This window comes from Artemia franciscana, chromosome 4 (genome assembly GCF_032884065.1).
Source record: "Artemia franciscana chromosome 4, ASM3288406v1, whole genome shotgun sequence".
NCBI classification, from domain to species: domain Eukaryota; kingdom Metazoa; phylum Arthropoda; class Branchiopoda; order Anostraca; family Artemiidae; genus Artemia; species Artemia franciscana.
In genome coordinates, this window is record NC_088866.1 from 17,280,114 (window position 1) to 17,303,071 (window position 22,958).

The 22,958-nt window shown below is 34.1% G+C and overlaps 1 protein-coding gene across 3 annotated transcripts in view; it reads right to left on the bottom strand.

The window, feature by feature from the left end:
* Nucleotides 1-22,958, bottom strand: part of LOC136026076 (uncharacterized) — a 134,696-nt gene that overhangs the window by 17,585 nt on the left and 94,153 nt on the right. For all 3 annotated transcript variants that reach the window (XM_065702269.1, XM_065702270.1, XM_065702271.1), the window contains 2 exons: nucleotides 11,612-11,823; nucleotides 8,937-9,197 (listed from right to left, as the gene is read on the bottom strand). In XM_065702269.1, the coding sequence (XP_065558341.1) occupies nucleotides 8,937-9,197; nucleotides 11,612-11,823 (473 nt within the window). The remainder of the gene's footprint in view (nucleotides 1-8,936; nucleotides 9,198-11,611; nucleotides 11,824-22,958) is intronic.

Sequence of the window (22,958 nt, forward strand, 5' to 3'; positions counted from 1 at the left end):
TGCACCAATTTTCTGTTCTTCAAAATGGAATGGAATCAAAAAGAAAAGTATTGGTGAACAATTATCCTTTTCAAAAGGGAAACTAAATTGAAAGCCACAAATACATTAATTCTAATACACAATTTTTCTTTCCTGTAAACTTTATTAGTATTTAAATCTTATTACGAATAAAAATATGTAGAGTTTCAGTAAAACCTGAATGGCACAAGCAGTCATTTTAAGTTGGAGTAATGATCCCTCAAGTAGTTCAGTTTTTCAAAGAATGTTAAACATATAGAGTAGCTTCTTCAGTAAACTAGCATGCATCAAACAGTTCGTGGTAACGAACTGTAGTAAGGAGCGACCCGGCTCAATAGTAACCAAAACTCTAAAAAATGGAATTTTGATACCAATAGCTACATCAAAAGAATTGCATTTTAATGTTGATTTTAAATGTATAAGTTTCATCAAGTTTAGTCTTACCCATCAAAAGTTTTGAGCCTGAAAAAATTTGCCTTATTTTAGAAAATAGGGGAAAACACCCCCTAAAAGTCATAGAATCTTAACGAAAATCACACTATCAGATTAAGTGTAGCAGAGAACCCTATTGTAGAAGTTTCAAGCTTCTATCTACAAAAATGTGGAATTTTGTATTTTTTGCCAGAAGGCAGATCACGACCCAGTGGTCCTAGAATGTTGCGAGAGGGCTCCTTCCAACGGAAATGAAAAGTTCTAGTGCCCTTTTTAAGTGACCAAAAAATTGGAGGGCACCTAGGACCCCTCCCACGCTAATTATTTTCCCAAACTCATCGTATAAAAATTATGAGATAGCAATTTCATTAAACGTAGTCAAAAACCTTATAACTATGTCTTTGGGGACGACTTACTCCCCCCAAGGTCCCCGTGGGAGGGGCTATAAGTTACAAACTTTAACCAGTGCTTACATATAGTAATGGTTATTGGAAAGTGTACTGACGTTTTCAGGTGGATTTTTTGGTTGGGGCGAGGGGCTGAGAAGAGGGAGATATGTTCAGGGAACTTTTCATCGAGGAATTTGTCTTGGGGGAAGAAAATTTCCATGAAGGGAGCGCAAGATTTTCTAGCATTATTTAAAAAAAAACATTGAAAAAATAAATATGAAAAAGTTTTTTCAACTGGAAGTAAGGAGCAGTATTAAAACTTAAAACGAACAGAAATTATTACGCCTATGAGGGGCTCACCTCCTCCTAATACCTCGCTCTTTACGCTAAAGTATTTTTAGTAATTTTAACTATTTATTCTATGGCTTTTGTGATTCAGGGGTCATTCTTAATGAGTTGGGACAAAATTTAAGCTTTAGTGTAAAGAGCGAGGTACTGACAAGGGGGTGAACCCCCTCATATCTATATATATATACTAGCTGTTGGGGTGGCGCTTCGCGCCACCCCAACACCTAGTTGGTGGGGCGCTTCGCGCCCCCCCAAGCCCCCCCGCACGCGTAAGTCGTTACGCGCCATATTAGTTACGCGCCATATTAGTTACGCGCCATTGTAGTTGTGTCCCTGTGTCCCACCTGTGAATATAGATAGATTTATATATGTGTTTCAAACTACGTAAAAATTGCGAATATACAACATTCTTGGCTTTCCCATTGTCTGTCCATATACAAAGCCGTATGTACTAATAATGACGTCATATGCAAACGCTCTTTTTATAAACAAACAAACATGCATACACACAACTCGTTTTTATATAGATAGATAGATAGATAGATACAATACAAATTAACTACGTAAAACTTGTGAATATACAACAGTCTTCGCTGTCCCATTGTCTGTGCGTATAAATAGATTGTCAGGTTTACCGACCCTCAAAGATGCAACATACAATTGTACATTGGTAAAGCAATCTGTATTAAGATCTATACCGCATTTTTCTAGTGATTGCCCTTGAGCTTTGTTGATGGTGGTTGCAAATGCTAATCGAATTGGGAATTGCAATCTTTTAAATTGAAAAAGCAGATCCGTTGGAATCATGGGAATGCGAGGAATAAGAACAGCCTCACCCTCATAAGGCCCTGTCAAGATTGTGGCATCTATTAGGTTTTCCATTGTTTTTTTTTTACGGCAAGTCGTCATTTATAACTGCATCTCGCAAATGAATGTATTGTTCAGAGCGGAGCTTGGTCTGATTCAGGCGGATATATAGCAAACGTTCTGATTCAATTTTAGCATACATATCCACGACAAATTGGTGAAACAATTCACGGCATTTTAAAATATAATTTTCTTCATCCAAACTGATCACCGACCATAACGATTGCCACTTCGTCGATAGTCGGAGCATTGTATCTACGCACATGTTGGCCAGGAGGCGTTTTGTCAGCGGAAATAACAATTTTATGAGTATCAGTAGGCATCAAATCGATGGCTGTTTTGAACAGACGCACTAAATTATTATTTTCGTGGAAAAGATGTTGCAATTGGGAAACGATTGTCCTTTCAACGTTGGGAGAAATTTCGCAACGTGCATTCAATTCAGAATTTCTATCACTGATGAAGTACAATTGTAAAAATTTATGATTCTCGCCTGAGAATGGTAGAATGGACCCTGCTTTATGATAAATTTGCCCTTTTACTTTGAAAGTAGACATAAATTGATCTGGATTTTCGATTTGGGCTCCAAACGACGTCATTTGGAAACATGAGTTGTATTGTCTGATTTTTGACAAAAAACGCTTAGATTCTGACGTAGTTCCAGTAAGGAAAGTCTTCAATGGCTCTGGTGGTGCAGCCAATAGAGGAAGTTTAACTTTTCCTGAGGCGCAACACATTCCCATTGTTTCACCATTGAATTTCAAGGCCTTGCAATAGGGACAAATTTTAGACATTGTCCCGATTTGAACACATCTACTCAAGCTATAATCATCGACTGGGTTGTACCTGAATGCCAGGCGATAACTTTCAGATTGCTCTGATTCCTCGGCACGCTTTCTTTTCTTACTTTCTCTATCAGCAGCAAGCCTGATTTCTTGCTGTTCTTGTAATTCCTCGGCACGCTTTCTTTTCTTACTTTCTCTATCAGCAGCAAGCCTGATTTCTTGCTGTTCTTGTGATTCCTCGGCACGCTTTCTTTTCTTACTTTCTCTATCAGCAGCAAGCCTGATTTCTTGCTGTTCTTGTAATTCCTCGGCACGCCTTCTTTTTTCACATTCTCTTTTAGCAGCAAGTCTGCTTCTGCGTTGCTCTGGTAGTTCCTCGGCATGCTTTCTGTTCTTTCTTTCTCTATCAGCCTCAAGCCTGTTTCCCTGCTGGTCTTTTGATTCCTCGGCACGCCTTCTTTTTTCACTTTCTCTTTTAGCAGCAAGTCTGCTTCTGCGTTGCTCTGGTAGTTCCTCGGCATGCTTTCTGTTCTTTCTTTCTCTATCAGCCTCAAGCCTGTTTCCCTGCTGGTCTTTTGATTCCTCGGCACGCCTTCTTTTTTCACTTTCTCTTTTAGCAGCAAGTCTGCTTTCGCGTTGCTCTGGTAGTTCCTCGGCACGCTTTCTTTTCTGACTTTCTCTATCAGCAGCAAGTTTTTTGGCATAGACTCTTTGAGCATCTTCATCAGTCATTGTAAACTTAAATATTAATAGATTTCTACGCGAACATATGTCTTATATAACTTGAATGACGTCACCTTCAAAGCAAAAATGACGGCAACTAATTTCATGACGTCAGCCGAAACATGACGTCACCTGATCCACAGATCCACAGATCCACAGACAGACAGACAACTTATTTTTATATATATAGAAGATAAATAAGATGTCTGTGTGTGTGTGTGTGTGTGTCGAGTGACGTCATGTTTGTGTGTCGACTGACGTCATATTTGTCGACTGACGAAATTACAGACCGGGACATCGGGACACAAATGACGACCGGGACACCAAGACAGGAAATATAAATGACGACCGGGACACTCAAAGAGAAAGCGACCGGGACACAAGGAATGTTCGATTAGCAATCACCATCAACAAAGCACCGGGACACAGGGAATACAAATGACGACCAGGTCACTCAAAGAGAAATTACAGACCGGGACACCAGAACACAAATGACGACCGGGACACCGGGACACAGGGAATATAAATGACGACCGCGACACTCAAAGAGAAATTACAGACTGGGACACCGGGACACAAATGACGACCGGGACACAGGGAAACAACAACAACGGGGACGCTGGGGGGCACAGGGGGATATATAAATGACGACGGGGACACAGGGAATTTTCGATTAGCAATCACCATCAACAAAGCTCAAGGGCAATCATTAGAATAATGCATGTTCAAGAGTCGGTAAACCTGACACTCTATTTATATGCACAGACAATAGGACAGCCAAGAATGTTGAATATTCGCAAGTTTTAAGTAGTTAAAAATATATATATATATATATATCTATATATATAAAAATAAGTTGTCTGTCTGTCTGTGGATGGATCAGGTGACGTCACCTGAAAAAACTGGATCAGGTGACGTCAAAACTGAAAAAACTAAAAAAAGGCAAAAACTACAAAAAAAACTAAAAACTAATAAAAAAAATAAAAAAGCTAAAAAACTAAAAAAACTAAAAAAAGGCAAAAACTACAAAAAAAACTAAAAACTAATAAAAAAGCTAAAAAACTAAAAAAACTAAAAAAAGGCAAAAACTACAAAAAAAACTAAAAACTAATAAAAAAAATAAAAAGCTAAAAAACTAAAAAAACTAAAAAAACTAAAAAAAGGTAAAAAACTAAAAAAACTAAAAACTAAAAAAAACTAAAAAAAAAGGAAAAAACTGAAAAATAAGCTAAAATAAAGGTAAAAACCAATAAAAAACTAAAAAAAAAACTGAAAAAACTAAAAAAAAGGCAAAAACTACAAAAAAAAACTAAAAACTAATAAAAAAAGTAAAAAAGCTAAAAAACTAAAAAAACTAAAAAAACTAAAAAAAGGTAAAAAACTAAAAAAAATAAAAAATAAAAAAAAACTAAAAAAAAGGAAAAAACTGAAAAATAAGCTAAAATAAAGGTAAAAACCAATAAAAAACTAAAAAGAAAAAAAGGAAAAAACTAAAAAAAATTTTCATCTAAAAAACTAAAAAAAACTAAAAAAGGTAAAAACTAAAAGAACTAAAAAAGAAAAAAATAAATGACGAAACTCAAAGAGAAAGCGACCAGGACAAAAGGAATGTTCGATTAGCAATCAACAAAGCACCGGGACACAGGGAGTATAAATGACGACCAGGACATAAGTAAAAAAAAAAACTATCTATATATATAAAAATAAGTTGTCTGTGGATCTGTGGATCGTGGATCAGGTGACGTCACCTGAAAAAACTGGATCAGGTGACGTCAAAACTGAAAAAACTAAAAAAAGGCAAAAACTACAAAAAAAACTAAAAACTAATAAAAAAAATAAAAAAGCTAAAAAACTAAAAAAACTAAAAAAAGGCAAAAACTACAAAAAAAAACTAAAAACTAATAAAAAAGCTAAAAAACTAAAAAAACTAAAAAAAAGGCAAAAACTACAAAAAAAACTAAAAACTAATAAAAAAAATAAAAAAGCTAAAAAACTAAAAAAACTAAAAAAAAACTAAAAAAAGGTAAAAAACTAAAAAAACTAAAAACTAAAAAAAACTAAAAAAAGGAAAAAACTGAAAAATAAGCTAAAATAAAGGTAAAAACCAATAAAAAACTAAAAAAAAACTGAAAAAACTAAAAAAAGGCAAAAACTACAAAAAAACTAAAAACTAATAAAAAAAGTAAAAAAGCTAAAAAACTAAAAAAACTAAAAAAACTAAAAAAACTAAAAAAAGGTAAAAAACTAAAAAAAATAAAAAATAAAAAAAAACTAAAAAAAAAGGAAAAAACTGAAAAATAAGCTAACATAAAGGTAAAAACCAATAAAAAACTAAAAAGAAAAAAAGGAAAAAACTAAAAAAAATTTTCATCTAAAAAACTAAAAAAAACTAAAAAAGGTAAAAACTAAAAGAACTAAAAAAGAAAAAAATAAATGACGACACTCAAAGAGAAAGCGACCAGGACAAAAGGAATGTTCGATTAGCAATCAACGAAGCACCGGGACACAGGGAGTATAAATGACGACCAGGACATAAGTAAAAAAAAAAATTAACAAAACTAAAAAGAAGGTAAAAACTACAAAAAAACTAAAAAGAAAAAAAAACTAAAAACTAATAAAAAAACTAAAAAATCTAAAAATCTAAATAAACTAAAAAAGAAAAAAAAAGGAAAAAAATAAAGGAGAAAAACAAAACTAAAAAACGAATGTATATACAGACCGGTACACCGGGATACAAATGACGACCGGGACACAGGGAATATAAATGACGACCGGGACACAGGGACACAACTACAACGGGGACACCGGGGGAAACAGGGGGATGTAAATGACGACCGGGACACCGGGACAGGGAATGGTCGATTAGCAATCACCATCAACAAAGCTCAAGGGCAATCATTAGAATCATGAGGTATAGATCTGAATACAGATTGTTTTCCCATGGACCATTATATGTTGCATGTTCAAGAGTCGGTAAACCTGACAATCTATTTATATGCAAAGACAATGGGACAGCAAAGAATGTTGTATATTCGCAAGTTTTACGTAGTTAAAACCATATATATATATATATATATATATATATATATATAAGCTAATATATATATAAGCTATATATAAGCTAGCTATATATATAAGCTAAAATAATATAAGCTAAAATAAAGGTAAAAACCAATAAAAAACTAAAAAAAAAAACTGAAAAAACTAAAAAAAGGCAAAAACTTGCCTTTTTATAACTTGCTTTTTAAACTTGCCTTTTTTTATATATATATATATATATATATATATATATATATATATATATATATATATATATATATCTATCTATATTCACAGGTGGGACATAGGGACACAACTACAATGGCGCGTAACTATTATGGCGCGTAACGACTTACGCGCGCGGGGGGGCTTGGGGGGGGCGCGAAGCGCCCCCACCAACTAGGTGTTGGGGTGGCGCGAAGCGCCACCCCAACAGCTAGTATATAAAGGTAAAAAACTAAAAAAACTAAAAACTAAAAAAAACTAAAAAAGGAAAAAACTGAAAAATAAGCTAAAATAAAGGTAAAAACCAATAAAAAACTAAAAAAAAAAACTGAAAAAACTAAAAAAAGGCAAAAACTACAAAAAAAACTAAAAACTAGTAAAAAAAGTAAAAAAGCTAAAAAACTAAAAAAACTAAAAAAAATAAAAAAAGGTAAAAAACTAAAAAAAATAAAAAATAAAAAAAAACTAAAAAAAAGGAAAAAACTGAAAAATAAGCTAAAATAAAGGTAAAAACCAATAAAAAACTAAAAAGAAAAAAAGGAAAAAACTAAAAAAAATTTTCATCTAAAAAACTAAAAAAAACTAAAAAAGGTAAAAACTAAAAGAACTAAAAAAGAAAAAAATAAATGACGACACTCAAAGAGAAAGCGTTATTTTTACAAAAATACAAGTTATTTTTAACTGAAAGTAAGGAGCAACATTAAAACTTAAAACGAACAGAAATTACTTCGTATATGAATGGGGCTGCTTCCTCATCAACGCCCCGCTCTTTACACCAAAGGTTTTTACTGTTTTAAAAAGAAGAGTTGAGAGAAAGAGTCAAACTTTAGGGTAAAGAGCGGGGCGTTGATGAGGAAGCAGCCCCTTTCATATACGAAGTAATTTCTGTTCGTTTTAATTTTTAATGTCGCTCCTTACTTTCAGTTAAAAAAACTTGTTTTTTTATTCAATTTCTTAGAGCATGAACAAACACAGATGAAATTATAAACTTATGTAACTAAAAATTATAAATTTAAATTTCTAAAATCGGTCAAATATTTTTGTTTGCTGATGAACAATTGTTTATAATCATTTTTCACAAATGGATTTATTCTCTTAAAATAGATTTATGTCAGGGGAAGAAATACCTAGGGATTTCTCTGTTGCAACTCCTCAAAACGCCAAGAATTTTTCAATCTTAATATAATCTGTCATATTTTCATCGAATACACAATATTATTATTTTTTTTTCATTTGATCACCCTTCTTTTATTTCAAAATATTGTCAATGAGACACAAAGGATGATATTGAAAAGCCAAATGAGCCGCAATAAAAATTAACAATAAAGTCAAACTTAAAAATGAGATACATTAGCACGGATGAACGAATTAAATCAAACCAAAATTAAAATGAATCTTAAGACGAATTGAAAAATAACAAAATTTTCTCTCTAAACACAGAATATAACCTCTCTAAATCACAAAATATCGTTTGCACTTTAATAAAACATTATATTTCTCGAACAGTGCGTTTTCTATTAATTAAGACATAAAAAAATCACAGTGTCTCTTTCGTTTCTGGCAATTTCTCCTCATTTTGGGTTTGAACTAATTGTTTACTTTAATTCGTCTTTGTTTTAGGCCCCATTTATTCATTCATAATAATATCCGTTAATGTCATCCTGAGCATTTATTTAAATACGTTCTGAGACCTTACTGGCTATGCATGACGTATGAAAACAAAGAAAGGGAATAAAAAATGAAAAGAGAAAAAACAAATAGGCATTTATTTCTGGCTTTCATTTATTCACTTTCTATTATTTCTTTCGTTTTAAGTTTATTTATTCTATGATATTATTTATGCTTGTTCAAGGTTTTAATGTCACTCTTTATTTTGTTTGGAAGACTTTTTATCCTTCGAGTAATGAAATAGATAATTCATTAAAATTTATACCCCAAACCCATGGGATAAACAACATGGTTTTCAAATTGATTACATTTCATATTAAAAATATTTAGCATATGCACAAAATGAATACAAGATAGACTTTAGCATCCTTTTCTAGTTTGCATTTGAAAATAAGGCCAGTACCAGAAGGTTATTCTATTGGGTAAGAAAATCAAGTATTACCTTTTCAAGCATATCGGCATTGAAACCTGCATCTTCAATTTCCTTTTGCAGATAAACTTTATCCCTCACTGTTGGGGCAGATAGAATAAGGGCATTAAAAAACTTAATTCCAGCCAATAAGAGCTCTCCTTTTCCTGACATCATCATTCCAACTAAAAATTTCAACCTGATTGGTTCTCCAAACCGTAAACGTAAGGCTGAAAGCGCATCGGACACACGGTAGTGGCCATTTGGCTGAACTTCACTTGCCCGCGATAACAACTATAAGTAATACAAAAGATAAAAGAATGTCGAAAAGCGCGTGAAACAGTGAAACAGTGCCTTAAAAAGTCTCCTTATCTTGTCCATTATAAGCTTTTTCAGTTTGTTTGACACAGATCCGGATCTAGTTCCTTCCTCATCGAGGACAATTGTAAATCTTGACACCCCCTGCTGCACAACCAATACTGTAAATATCATAGCTCTCGTTTAATGTGAAAATTGAACGTGTTTCTAGCGAAAATAATGGTACTGGTATGTATTTAACACATATATATTATTTATCAAAAGTGCTGGTTTGATCAAGTAACAATTTATTTTTCATACTTTTGAAAGATGCGTAATGTCATTTTAACAAAATTAACTTCAGTCTCAAATATAGCTAAAAGCCTAGTCCTAGTAAAATGGTGCTGGGTTAGGTTTAATCAAGTGTAAAGCGTGACAGGTAGTGGAGGGGGCAATACTTCGGAATATATAGCCTGAGGCTCTAAGGATTACACCCTAAACCCCATTCGCATATAAAAGCCGGCATTTCATTTACATGTTCCTGTTAGAACATGATTAACATATATTCAGCCTTCACTGAATAAGAGGAATGACCAGTTACGTAGTCAGGTTTATTTCAATTCCAATGGTCTAGTAGAATAATTAAATCAAAGGAATGACCAACTCAAGTAAACCATTTTATTTGATTTCCAATGGATTAATAGAAGTTATGATACAGTGTTGAACTTTACTTGACAGCATGTATTAACATAGGCATAGTGTAACCATTTGTATCAGAATACTCACGGGAATGACCGCTTATATAAACATTTCTTTTAGAAAGAACTTTGAGTCATCCATGTTGCATCTACAAGGGTCCCCCAATGCCCCTCCCCAACTATTTGGCCACCCTTTTTTAACTTACTCGTTTTTCCTAACTTTTAATTTTTTTTTAACTTAGAATTTGTTCAACTTTTTTTGGGACTATTTTTTACATGTCTTAAAGACAATCAATGTACTGATAACAAAAGAAATTCACTTGTGATATTTTCGAAATGCGAAATAAAGTTGATATAGATATATTAGTCGTGATTTTTCCTATTAGAAAAATAATGTTTGTAGCGTATTTTTTTTTATTGTTTTTTTTTAACTTATAAATTTTTTCAACTTTTTTAAAGATTTTTCATTGGCCTGGGCTTTATTTTTTTTAGTGCCATTCTGATAAAATGGGGAAAAACAACTATTGAATGCCTTGTTGTTTATGCTAAGAGGTGAAACCAAGACCGAAGCAGTTCTTAAGATTTTTTTTCACGGATCAGAGTTTATTTTTATTAATGACATTTTGAAAGCATAGGAAAGAATGACTATTGAATGCCTTGCTGTTTACGTTCAGAGGTGAAACCAAGACCAGAGGAGTTTTTTCAAGATTTTTCATGGATCAGAGATGCACAGTGAGACACTTTTTTTTTTCATTTATTCAACTACAAAGTAAGGAGCTACATTAAGACAAAAAAACAAATAGAAGGTTTTTTTTGTATATGAGAAAGCAAACCTCTCTTATTGCCTCGCTGTTTACACTAAGAGGTGAAACCAAGACCAGAGGAATCTTTTTTAGGTTTGTCATATGCCAGAGTTTGCTTTTCTTAATGACATTCTAATAGCATCGAAAAGAACAGCTATTGAATACCTCGCTGTTAACACTAACAGATGAGGCCAGAGTTTATGTTTCTTAATGACAGTCGATTACCATGGGAGGACGACTATTGAATGCCTCGCTGTTGACGCTGAGAGGTGAAACCAAGACCAAATGAATTTTTGAGATTTATTCACAGGTCAGAGATGCAGCCATGGGACATTTCTTTTATTTATCCATTGATTCAACAATAAAGTAAACAGCTACATTAAGACTAAAACGAGCAGAAGCTGTTTCGTATATGAGGAAGCAAACCTCTCTTATAGCCTAGCTGTTTACGCTAATAGGTGAAACCAAGGCCAGGGGATTTTTTTTTCTTGAGATTTTTCATAGGCCAGAGTTTATTTTTGTTAATAACATTCTAATAACATGGAAAAGAACTACTATTGAAAGCCTCGCTGTTTACGCCATAAGGTGAAGCCAGGACTAAAAGTATTTTCAAGTTGGAATACACATCTTTTTTCACTCCCAATGTCACTTTTCGACTTTATGCTTACCCCAACACCAACAATACCTTTCCTAAAAATTTATTATATCACTTTAGAACCAGTTCTGTTCTTCAGGTTCCTCCTAAACTCGTTTCCAAGTTGGACTACACATTTTTTTTTAACTCCCAATGTCACTTTTTGACTTTATCCTTAAACCAAAACCAACAATACTTTTCATAAAGATTTATTACATCATTTTAGAACTAGTGGGCTTTTTTCTTTAATCTGCAAATTAATGTTAAATAAGCTACCTCTAAAGCTGCTATCCGAGATCTATTAACATGACTCAAAAGACAAACTGCCAAAGTGTACAATCCATTATCATGATCTACCAGACGACGAGGTGCTTCTTCCGGATCCAGGGTCAGACAGTGTTGCAAACATGCTAGACAACTTTGTTCATCAGCAACCGCACGACGAAAACGCGCATGGTTTTCACGTCGAATCGCTGCCTTTGGTGGCCCTAGAAAATTAAGCGGAATAATGAGTAGTATATTTGCCAAGCTTGTGTCAGTGGACTGTTTCTAATATGAGGTGTTGCAGCAAAGCAATGAGACGAATTTTTTACTTAATAGAGTTTTGTATTTCTGACATCAATGCTACCCATTTAAAGTAGATACATTGGGCAGTTACACACGGATGAAGATGTCGTTCCCACTGGTCGTAGGAAGGGCTGGAATTCTTCAGCCATTACTGTCTTTACCCTGTCTGTTGCGGAGTTTTGGATGATTTTAATAGTCCCAGCATGATTGTCTTTGTATTACTAATTAAGTAAAAAAAAAAAATTAACTGAAAGTAAGGAGCGATATTAAAACTTAAAACGAACAAAAATTAATCCATATATGAAAGGGGTTGTTCCCTCCTCTCGCTCTTTACGCTGAAGTTTGACTCTTTCTCTCAACTCTACTTTTTAAAACAAAAAAAGCGTAAAGAGCGGAGCGTTAAGGAGATAACAGCTCCTTTCATATACGGATTAATTTCTGTTCGTTTTAAGTTTTAATGCTGCTCCTTACTTTCAGTTGAAAAAACTTTTTCATTTTGATTTTTTCATTGTCTTTTAAATAATGCTAGAAAATCTTGCACTTCCTTCATGGAAATTGTCTTCCCCATGACAAATTCCTCCATGGAAATATCCCCCGCACATAACCCCCTCCCCTCAACCCGACCTCCCCCCAACCAAAAAAAAATCTCCCTGAAAACGTCTGTACACTTCCCAATAACCATTACTATATGCGAACACTGGTTAAATATGTAACTCGCAGCCCCTCCCACGGGAACTGTGGGGGAGTAAGTCGTCCCCAAAGAAATAGTTATTAGGTTTTTTGACTATGCTGAATAAAATGGCTATCTCATAATTTCGTTCCGGTGACTTCGGGAAAAAATGAGCCAAAAACTGAGCAACATTCAACATTTTAGTAGATAGGAGCTTGAAACTTCTACAGAAGGATTCTCTGATACGCTGAATCTGATGGTGTGATTTTCGTTAATATTCCATGACTTTTAGGGGTGTTTCCCCCTATTTTCTAAAATTAGACAAATTTTCTCAGGCTCGTAAATTTTTATAGATAAGACTAAGCTTGATGGAACTTATATATATAAAATCAGCAATGCGATTCTTTTGATGTAACTATTGGTATCAAAATTCCGTTTTTTTAGAGTTTTGGTTACTATTGAGTCGGGTCGCTCCTTACTACAGTTAGTTACCACGAACTGTTTAAAAAATAATCGTATTATTAAAAAAAGACCATCCTGATTTGTTAGGAAATATTGTTGCAAACCAAGGAAAGTATAAAAGACATTTTCTGATTATTCTTTACTCAACCTTCTGTCCTTTATACTTCTGACCCTTGCTGTATTCTTATGAAAAAGTAACATAAATAGAATCAGGATAAATGTTTTTAAGTTTTGCAAATTTCTTCTTCATATTTCACTTTGGAAAAAAAAAACAAGTTTCTTGTGATGATTCCAATATTTTTGATAAAGTTTTAAAGTTAAAGACACGCAGAAAAGCAGAGAAAGTTCTTAAGTAAAGGTTATGCACTCTTATCTCCTTTCCCTTTTTTTACATCTGATTTTTTTTTTCGTTTATGCCCACTCTCTTATTTTTTTTTATCCCCACTATTATTTGAACTGTATCGTATGATTTAGGAATAAATGTGCTACAGATATTAAATCTACTGGTTTTCCAGTGATCATACAAAAAATCCTTGAATTCAATTCAAATCCATGAATTATTGGAATAAAGTAATTAACTATTCTGTTTGAGGTGATATCAGGCCGGCACTAGCGCAGAGACATCATTTTTTAGGTATGACACACTCTCACTATTCTGTTTGTGAATATTTTGTTTGGATCCTTCCCAGCCCCCCTCCCCACTATCCATGTATTTCTGCCAGACATTAGCTTATTACTTAAACATTATTTGTAATTCTTAAACCGTGAGTTCAGTGAATTTAGTATTTTCATGGCACTTTTAATATATTCTAAAACAGTCACTTTATCCAAAGCACGTATTTCTTCTTACTCTTCTTTTTTTATAGAGTGGTAATTTAAAAAGAGGGACCACCAACCCCATATTGTTCCGGTGTTGTGAGAGGGTTTGGGGCCTTCACTTTGTCATAAGCTCTTTCTTCCATCTCTATCTCAGAGAGGGAAATCCGGCTTGCCTGGCGTCATAGTGGCGTCAAGATGAACCTTTCACGAGTTAATCTAACCAGAACCATGACGGAGAATGCCGCTGCAGGGTAGCCTTGAGGAGTGGCACTCCCCGAGAAAATTATAGTCCAGTAAACGGTACAGCAAGGCTCTGAATTCTGATTAACTAATAATTCTTCTGGAGTTTGTCCATTTGGTGGGATTTTTTTGGACAGAAAAACCTCTTGCCAGCTAATTTATCTATGAGGGGCTGCATCCTTTTTATAGTCTAATATTTGTAGGTATGAAGGCATAACAGGCAATGTAATAGTGCTGCCTAAGTAAAGAGCAATGTGAACACAATATGTTATTTTAATGTTTTTTTTTATAAGAAAATTTAAAATTTGAATATGTTTTTTTTTTTGGTTTTTCGAACCAAGGCACTTCGTATGAGGAGTTTTCGTAGAAACTTCAAAAGGGAAGTTTTGTAAAGTAAAACATTCGATTGTAAAGTAAGAGTTCTAATGGCCTTTTTAAAGGTCAAATATGATAGAAGGGCAGCCAGCCTCCCCTCCCCTACACCCATCCTTTCCCCAAACACACAGTTGAAAGGTCTATATACATATGCGACGTCATATAACTAACATTATAATGTAGGTTTTACTTCTTATAAAAATGGTAATCTTTAATTTAACAGTATTTGCAAAATTATCTGGCAACAGAACAGGTATTTGAGAGAAATTGCCTCCGCAGATTTTTTTTTCAGAAGTTATAAAAGTTTTCTAATTCAAGAAGCTATAGAGTTAGAAAGAACTTAATACAAACTTTCGAAAGAACTTTGATACAAAAATAATACAAAAACGTTTTCCCATAGTTTTTTCATGTTATAAATGCTGAGTTTGATTTCGTTTTTTAGAAGTGTGTGTGTTTTTTTCTTTTGTTTTTTCTCGTATTACTCCGTCAGTTTTGTATTTTTTGCAATATGATGGGAAATAAACATATACATACATGCATACATACATACATAGCTCTAATAGCACAATCGGCAAAAGACATGCAAACATTATTAAACATAAGGTAGTAATATCTGGATATGAAAGGATTAGAATTAAATAAGAAGAAAACGGTAATTGTAGTTTTTAGGAAAGGTGGAAAATTCAGGAAAGATGATCAATTTGAATATTAAGGTGATTTTATAAAGATTAAAAAAGAATTCGTTTTTTAGAGGCCAAGTTTTTTTAGAATGGTAAGTATGCACGGGAGGTTAAGCATAGAGTACAAAAAGGATATACGTGTATGAATTTAATTTTAAAAAGTGAGGTTCGAAAGATTAGGGATTTAGCAATGCATAAATATTTATTTAGGACTAAACTCCTTCCAGTTATGCATTACGGGTGTGAGCTGTGGGGTTTTAGAGAAAGTGAGGAGTTGGAGAGAATGCAAAGGAATTATTTTAAGATAGTTTTTCGGGTCCGTAAATCTAATCACAGTGTTGTACTGGAGGGGGATTTGGGACTAAGTAGGTTAATAAAAATGGTGAAGTTTTGGATAAAAATTTTGAGGAGTAAAAGTAAGCTAGCGAAAGAAGCGTATTTTTGTTTTTTGGAGGATAAGATAGAGGTAGCGTGGCCGCAGGGAATTAAGAAAATTATAGTTGAAGTAGAATATTGCGCATTTTTGGAATGAAGGTAAGGGATCGAATTCGGATACATAAGGTAAAATTCGGATACATGCGGTTGATAAGGTAAAAGAAAGGTTGCACGAGCAAGGAATACAGCAGTGACAGGCTCGGAAGGAGGCCTCGGGATCTCTGAGTCTGTATAGTAAGGTAAAGGACACGTGGGGGGAAGAAGTTTAGTTTAAGCTGGGGTTGAAAGGGGAAGGAATAAAATGGATTTTGAGCTTAAAGGGAAGGGTCAACTGATATTGGGGAAGGAGAGAGGTAGTTTAATTTAATTGCGTAGAGGATGAGCTTTTATTAATGTTGGACACAATTTGATGGCCGGAGAAACTAATTTTTCAACTTTAAATCAAAGATAAATTCCGAAATGGGCAAGATAGTGTCAACAAGAATACCCACTTCATCGTATAACGCAAAATCTGCTCCAAATGTGGAATTTGACTCCTTTGAAATCTTAGCTGAAGTTTTTTTAAGATTATTAACCAAACACTTTACATAAAATAAAAAAATCCGTTTCAGATCAAATAATTGGTAACTAGTTTGATAAGCAGTATAAATGGAGCGCTGTGTCCCAAACGGAAATTTATACGGCTGTAAATCGATATATTTAAGCTATTTATTGAAAAATAAGACAGACTCTATGGTGAAAATCAGTTAAAATCAATCAATCTGGGAGTCCCTTAGAGGGTAATATTAATCAGATAATTAATAATTGTAAGCAGCAATTATAAGAAAACAAAACATTTTTATTTAAAGCTTTCCTCTATAAATATTGTCCAAAAATGTCAAACGTTCAATAGTTTTTTCTCTGAAAATTAAAAAAAAGGTAATATAGAGGTCCTTTAACAGTTCTTATTAAATTTCTTTTTATCAATCAATTAAGTTATTAATACTAAAAAAAACTATTACAAACGTAAATTGGTTACTAAGCCCAAGAAGCTCATGTTTGTAATATTCCTTAAAAGATTACGTAAACTATAGTAATTCAAAAATAATTAAAACATTGTGTATGCAAGAAATTAATAATAAATATTGTCTATATAAAAATCATTCAAAAGTAATATTTAAGTAACTTTTCTTCTTCTACTTCTTTGAACTATTATGAAGACACTTATGCAATATTTATTGAAGGAATCAAATTCTGAGCGCTGTGGCAGTTGGCTGCTGCTGAGATCGAGTTCTGGTCCCCGTATCAGCAAGCAGAAATCGATCCCTATGCGTCACCACATGATGTCCATACAGTAAGTTTATCATAGGGCAAAGTCTAAACATTATCTTGGTGATTAATGTACTCCCTTCTGACGGCCAGGGATGAACGAGAGAGCCTTAAATCAAGAAGCAAGATCTTGTCCATTGCGCGGCCACAAAGTTGATCTTTCTTTTCCTTGTTTGGATTAAAATGGAGACATTTTCCCATAGACTCATCACCGAAAAAGACATTCCTAGCACTGCAGTATGTGATTGTAGCTGGGTTTGAACTTTAGTTCCCGTATTACAAAGCAAAGGTTAAACCCGCCACTACAGGACTTGATTTTTTTCTGATAAGCGAGAGTCAGAAAATCTATCTTCACAAAGATCTTAGGACTACCTAGCTTTATAATTTATGTAGATGGCGAGTTTATCAGGCCGGTTTCTATTAGAAACAAGAGAAACAATTAGAAACAGAATATTACAAAAGTGAACTATAGAGCAAATTCAAGAAGGCTAAGCGACCAGAACAAGTTTAGCGCACAATAACGCAAGAAAATGAGAGACGAAAGTCAAAAAGTGTATTTTGATCGAGCAGGTCGAATTTCAATCCTTGAGCCAACTGTGACTGAAGACACTAAAAAATTACGGCAATTTTGCGTAGATGTGTCACAGAAGTGCAAAAATGTACTGGAGATTACTGATAGATTTATAGAAAATAGTGAAAAACTTTGGAAGCAAATTGAGAACGAAAAAATGAAAGTCATTGGATTGGAATTAAAGCTAAGGCTTTGTGATTTGGGAAGTGAAAAAGAACAAAGGGAAATTTTATCAAGTATGAACACCAAAAAAGAAGAGTTAAAATTGAAGAAAGAAGAATTTAAAGATATATTAAAGGCAGAAAAAGAACTGAATGAGAAGTTGGACCAAGCGTTCTTACAATAGATAGAACTGAGACTGTTACTGAGAAAGTTTGAAAGGGCAAGTCTAAATTAAGAATCGTTTTTTTCTTTACCAGTACCATTTTATATATACTCTGTCTTATTATACACGTCTTATATTATTTCTTAGCATGTACTTAGTTCTGTCCTTATGTTTTTATCAAGGTGTTAATCTTATTTACTATTTTAATTATAAATCTCATATTTTTGTTTATCTTGCATGATTTGGAACTTTCAGGCTTTAAGAGCTTTAGGAAATAAGCAAGTCCGTATCCAAGGAGGGGGATAAGGGTTAACTCCCCTTGAAATGTTTTTCTGGCTTGTGAAAACTTAACAAAAACGCATATAAACAGATTTTTGATGTTATTTTTTTTTAATGTGTCCTTCTTAAACCCCCAACCAATTAAAACAAAAAGCCAGAAAGGGAATTGTAGGTCACAGAAATTCATACAAGAGAAAGAAATAACAAATATTTCGCCTGTATTAACAATAAGGCACCCTCAGAAAAAGAAAAAGACAAATAGTGAAAATAACAATAAATCAAACTGTAAAGAAAACAAGAGCTAAGAGCTCATATGGCACTTGTGACAAGGCGAGAAGAGCTAAGAGCCAAGAGATCAAATGGTAAATCGCCCTAAAATTGATAAACCAATTTTAATCATCCTAGCACGTCCAGAAGCACCAAACTCGCCAAATCACTGAACCCCTCCCCCCAACTCCCCCAAAGAGAGCGAATCCAGTACGATTCTATCAATCACGTATCAAGGACATTTGTTTATTCTATCCACCAAGCTTAATCCCGATTCCTCCACTCCAAGTGTTTTTCAAGATTTCCCCCTCCAACTCCCCCCAATGTCAGAAGATCTGGTCGGGATTTGAAATAAGAGCTCTGAGACATGAATTCTTTCTAAAAATCAAATTTCATTAAGATCCGATCATCTATTCGTAAGATAAAAATACCCCAATTTTCACGTTTTCCAAGAATTCTGGTTTCCCCCTCCAACAACCCCCAATGTCACAGGATCTGGTCGGAATTGAAAATTAGAACTTTAAAGCATAAGATCCTTCTAAATATCAAATTTCATTAAGATCTGGTCACCCTTTCGTAAGTTACAAATACCTCAATTTTCAAAATTCCCCCCCCCCCCAATTCCACCAAAGAGAGCAGATCCGGTCCAGTTATGTCAGTCACGTATCTTAGACAGGTTTCTATTCTTCCCATCCAGTTTCATCCTGATCTCACCGCTTTAAGTATTTTCTAAGATTTCCGATCCCCCTAACTGCCCCCCCCCCAAATTACGCTTGATCCGGTTGACATTTAAAATAAGAGATCTGAGTTACGAGGTCCTTCTAAATATGAAGTTTCATGAAGATCCGATCACTCCTTCGTAAGTTAAAAACACGTCATTTTTTCTTATTTTTCAGAATTACCCCCCCCCCCCCCAATAGAGCGGATCCATTTCAATTATGTAAATCACGTATGTAAGACTTCTGCTTATTTTTCCCACCAAGTTTCATCCCGATCCCTCCAGTCTAAGCGTTTTCCATGATTTTAGGTTCCCCCACCCCAAACTTCCCCCAATGTCACCAGATCTGGTCGGGTTTAAAATAAGAGCTCTGAGACACGATATCCTTCTAAATATCAAATTTCATTGAGATCCGATCACCCGTTCGTAAGTTAAAAATACCTCATTTTTTCTAATTTTCAGAAATAACCCCCCCCCCCAACTACCCCAAAGAGAGCGGATCCGTTCCGTTTATGTCAATCATGTATCTAGGACTTGTGTTTATTTTTCCCACCAAGTTTCATCCCGATCCATCCCCTCTAAGTGTTTCCAAGTTTTAGGTTTCCCCCTCCCAACTCCCCCCCCCCCAATGTCACCAGATCCGGTCGGGATCTAAAATAAGAGCTCTAAGACACTATATCCTTCTAAACATCAAATTTCATTGAGATCCGATCACCCGTTTTTAAGTTAAAAATACCTCATTTTCTCTAATTTTTCAGAATTACCCCCCCCCTCCCCCCAACTACCCCAAAGAGAGCGGATCTGTTCTGATTATGTCAATCATGTATCTGGGACTTGTGCTTATTTTTTCATCAAGTTTCATCCCGATCCCTCCACTCTAAGTGTTTTCCAAGATTTTAAATAAGAGCTCTGAGACACAATATCATTCCAAACATCAAATTTCATTAAGATCCCATCACCCGCTCATAAGTTAAAAATACTTCATTTTTTCTATTTTTTCCGAATTAACCGGCCCCCCAATCCCCCCCAGATGGTCAAATCGGGAAAAATAATTTGATATGGTCCGGTCCCTGATACGCTTGCCAAATTTCATCGTCCTAGCTTACCTGGAAGTGCCTAAAGTAGCAAAACCGGGACCGACAGAGAGACCGACAGACCGACAGAATTTGCGATTGGTATATGTCACTTGGTTAATACCAAGTGCCATAAAAACAGAGGAGAATCTTCAATTTTTTTTTCCACAGAAGTTGCCAGAGGGTCATTTTGGGTACACAACTGACTGACCGTATCTCAAACAGAAAGCTGTACGAAAAATTTGGTTCAATTTCGCTTTCTATGGTTATAATTACAGAAAGTACAAGATGGCTAGGACACATTCTGTGGATGAAGAGTGGCATATTGCTAAAGATTGTTCTTGTTGGGCAACCGTCTAGGGCCTAACAAAAAGCACGTCGTCCCCGAATGGAGTAGAAGGATTCGTAAGGAAAGATTTAAGGGAAATGAGAGCTTCTTGGGAGGGTGTAAAGAGGGAGGCTTTGAATAGATTGGGATGGAGGAAGAGCGTGAGTAGCTGTATTGGCCTCGGTGGCTTGGTGCTGCACTGAGTTGTTAGTAGTATAGTAATCAAATTAATTTAGTTTTTGACACTGGACAAAACGAAGAAACCAATAATAAGACTAATTAAGAAACCAAACAAAAGTGATTTCTTGTATTTTTTCTGTGTTTATTCGTTTTTTTTCTACGTCCCACATATCCAGTATAGTCCCAGAACGTATCTACGAAAAGCTTATAGTTAATCTCTTCTATTTGGCATATATTTACCTGGTGGGATGTGTTATAATGTATTAATTATCCGTATAAAAATAGGCAACATTATGGTGAATTTTGGCTTATGCGTTTTATTTTGTTTTTGGTAAAATTAATTAAAACGTCTCATCTGAGCCAAAAACAAAAATAATAAAAGCAGTCTCAATATGTCTGGTGTTTAAGAGCCTTATTCTGACGAATATGGGCTAATGAGTCACTGTCCTTTCAATTATAGTAGCATAAGGAGCCCTAAAAACTTCAAAGTAAATTTTTACATATAAATTAAGGGACAAAAAACTAGACCAAAACTAATTAGACAATAAACATCTGATGTTTATTTTTTGGGTCTACGGTTAAGTGATCTTAACGGTTGTGTGGACTCTAAACAAAATAAGTACAAAAAATTTATAATGAGTTTCATGCAATATTAAACCATAGTAATTAATCACCCATCAAAAACACAAAAGATGTGCCATATCGTCACCGTCACGTTTAAAGATCGCCCGTAATATTCACAAAACTTCGAAATAATTACCAAATTCGTTTTCAAACGGATATAACTGTGTATGTTCGAAATTTAAACCTTCTGATTCATACTGCCCAGCTGATACCTCTTTTTGGGAACAGATTATCAGGAGTTATCAGGAGTTTTCGACAATTATCACGGAAGTCGGGTATGTCACAAGCACGACGTTTAGGCGTGACACCTACAATGCACTGCCATTAGTATTAAAAATTTTCTATCTGACTTATATCTTAAGTTTTTGTATACAAAACTTGTAGTGCCCTTTTTCTATCCAGCCAGGTAAAGCGCTGGTAAAATTTTAGTGCATTATTTCTCAGCCCATGGGTTTTGAATCTTACAAGGTTTCTGATTCTATTTATGCAAAGGGATTTATTCGAAAAAAAACTGAAACGCTGTAGATAAAATAATCTCTTGTTTATTAAATAATTTTTAAAAAACAATTTTTCTATAAAACAAGTTTTTCGAAGAAAAGTAAAGAACTCCACTTAGCCAAAAATAAGCAGAAATAAAGTCAAATAATATACCATGCGTAAAACTACCCCAAATCACCATCATAAATAAATGAAACTCAAAGCGAACAGAAATTACAAAAAATAGCTGAGTCAAACTCAAAACGGAGCAAAAATTAACACGCGTAGGGCCGATAACCCCCCTGCCTTCTCAAGACCAGAACATAATTAGCGCTTTACTGAAAAAAAAGACGAAAACTTTTTATTTATAAAAATGAAAAATTAAAAACATTTAAAACGTATTTTGTTTTCAGTAAAGCGCAAATTATATTCTGGTCTTGAAAAGGCATGGGGTTATCAGCCCTACACATGTTAATTTTTGCCCGTTTTGAGTTTGACTCAGCTATTTATTGTATTTTCTGTTCGTTTTGAATTTCATTTATTTATTTATAGTGATTTGTGGTAGTTTTATGCTGGGAATACTATTTGACTTTATTTCTGCTCATTTTTGGCTTAATGGAGCTCTTTACTTTTCATTGAAAAACTTGTTTTGTGGAAAAAGTTTTTTTTTTATTAATTTCTGTTCGTTTTTTATTGACATAGTCTTTTTCATGGAAAAAAATAATATTTTATATCTTTTCAGTTTTTTCTACAAATATCAATAGCTTGGGTTGCTATTTGTATGTTGCAGAAACTTTTTCAGTATTTTTAAATCCTGATACAGACAGTATTTTTTAATTTAATTTTAAAACTCCTTAAGTTGACCCGAAAAACAAAAATTAATATCAGTCCCAAAAGATTTTATCTATACTCTATGACAAACTGGATACACTTACACTCTTTTATTTATTTAAATTGTAAGAGAAGAAGTAGTAATAGTTGTATCCCCAAAAGTTTCAACCTATTACCCCCAGTCGTTCTCAATGTATTGCTGAGGTGTGTTATTGGAAACCTTAAACACAATGCCTTTGATTTATTTTAAAGTAACATTCATTTTTAAATCATAATGGGTCAATTGCATAATTGTGGGGGGGGGTTGACAGTCCTAACAGCCCTAAAGACATAGTTGCGCTGGACCGTTCTACTGTGCTGCACAAAATGACTGTCTCAAAATTTTGACAGGATG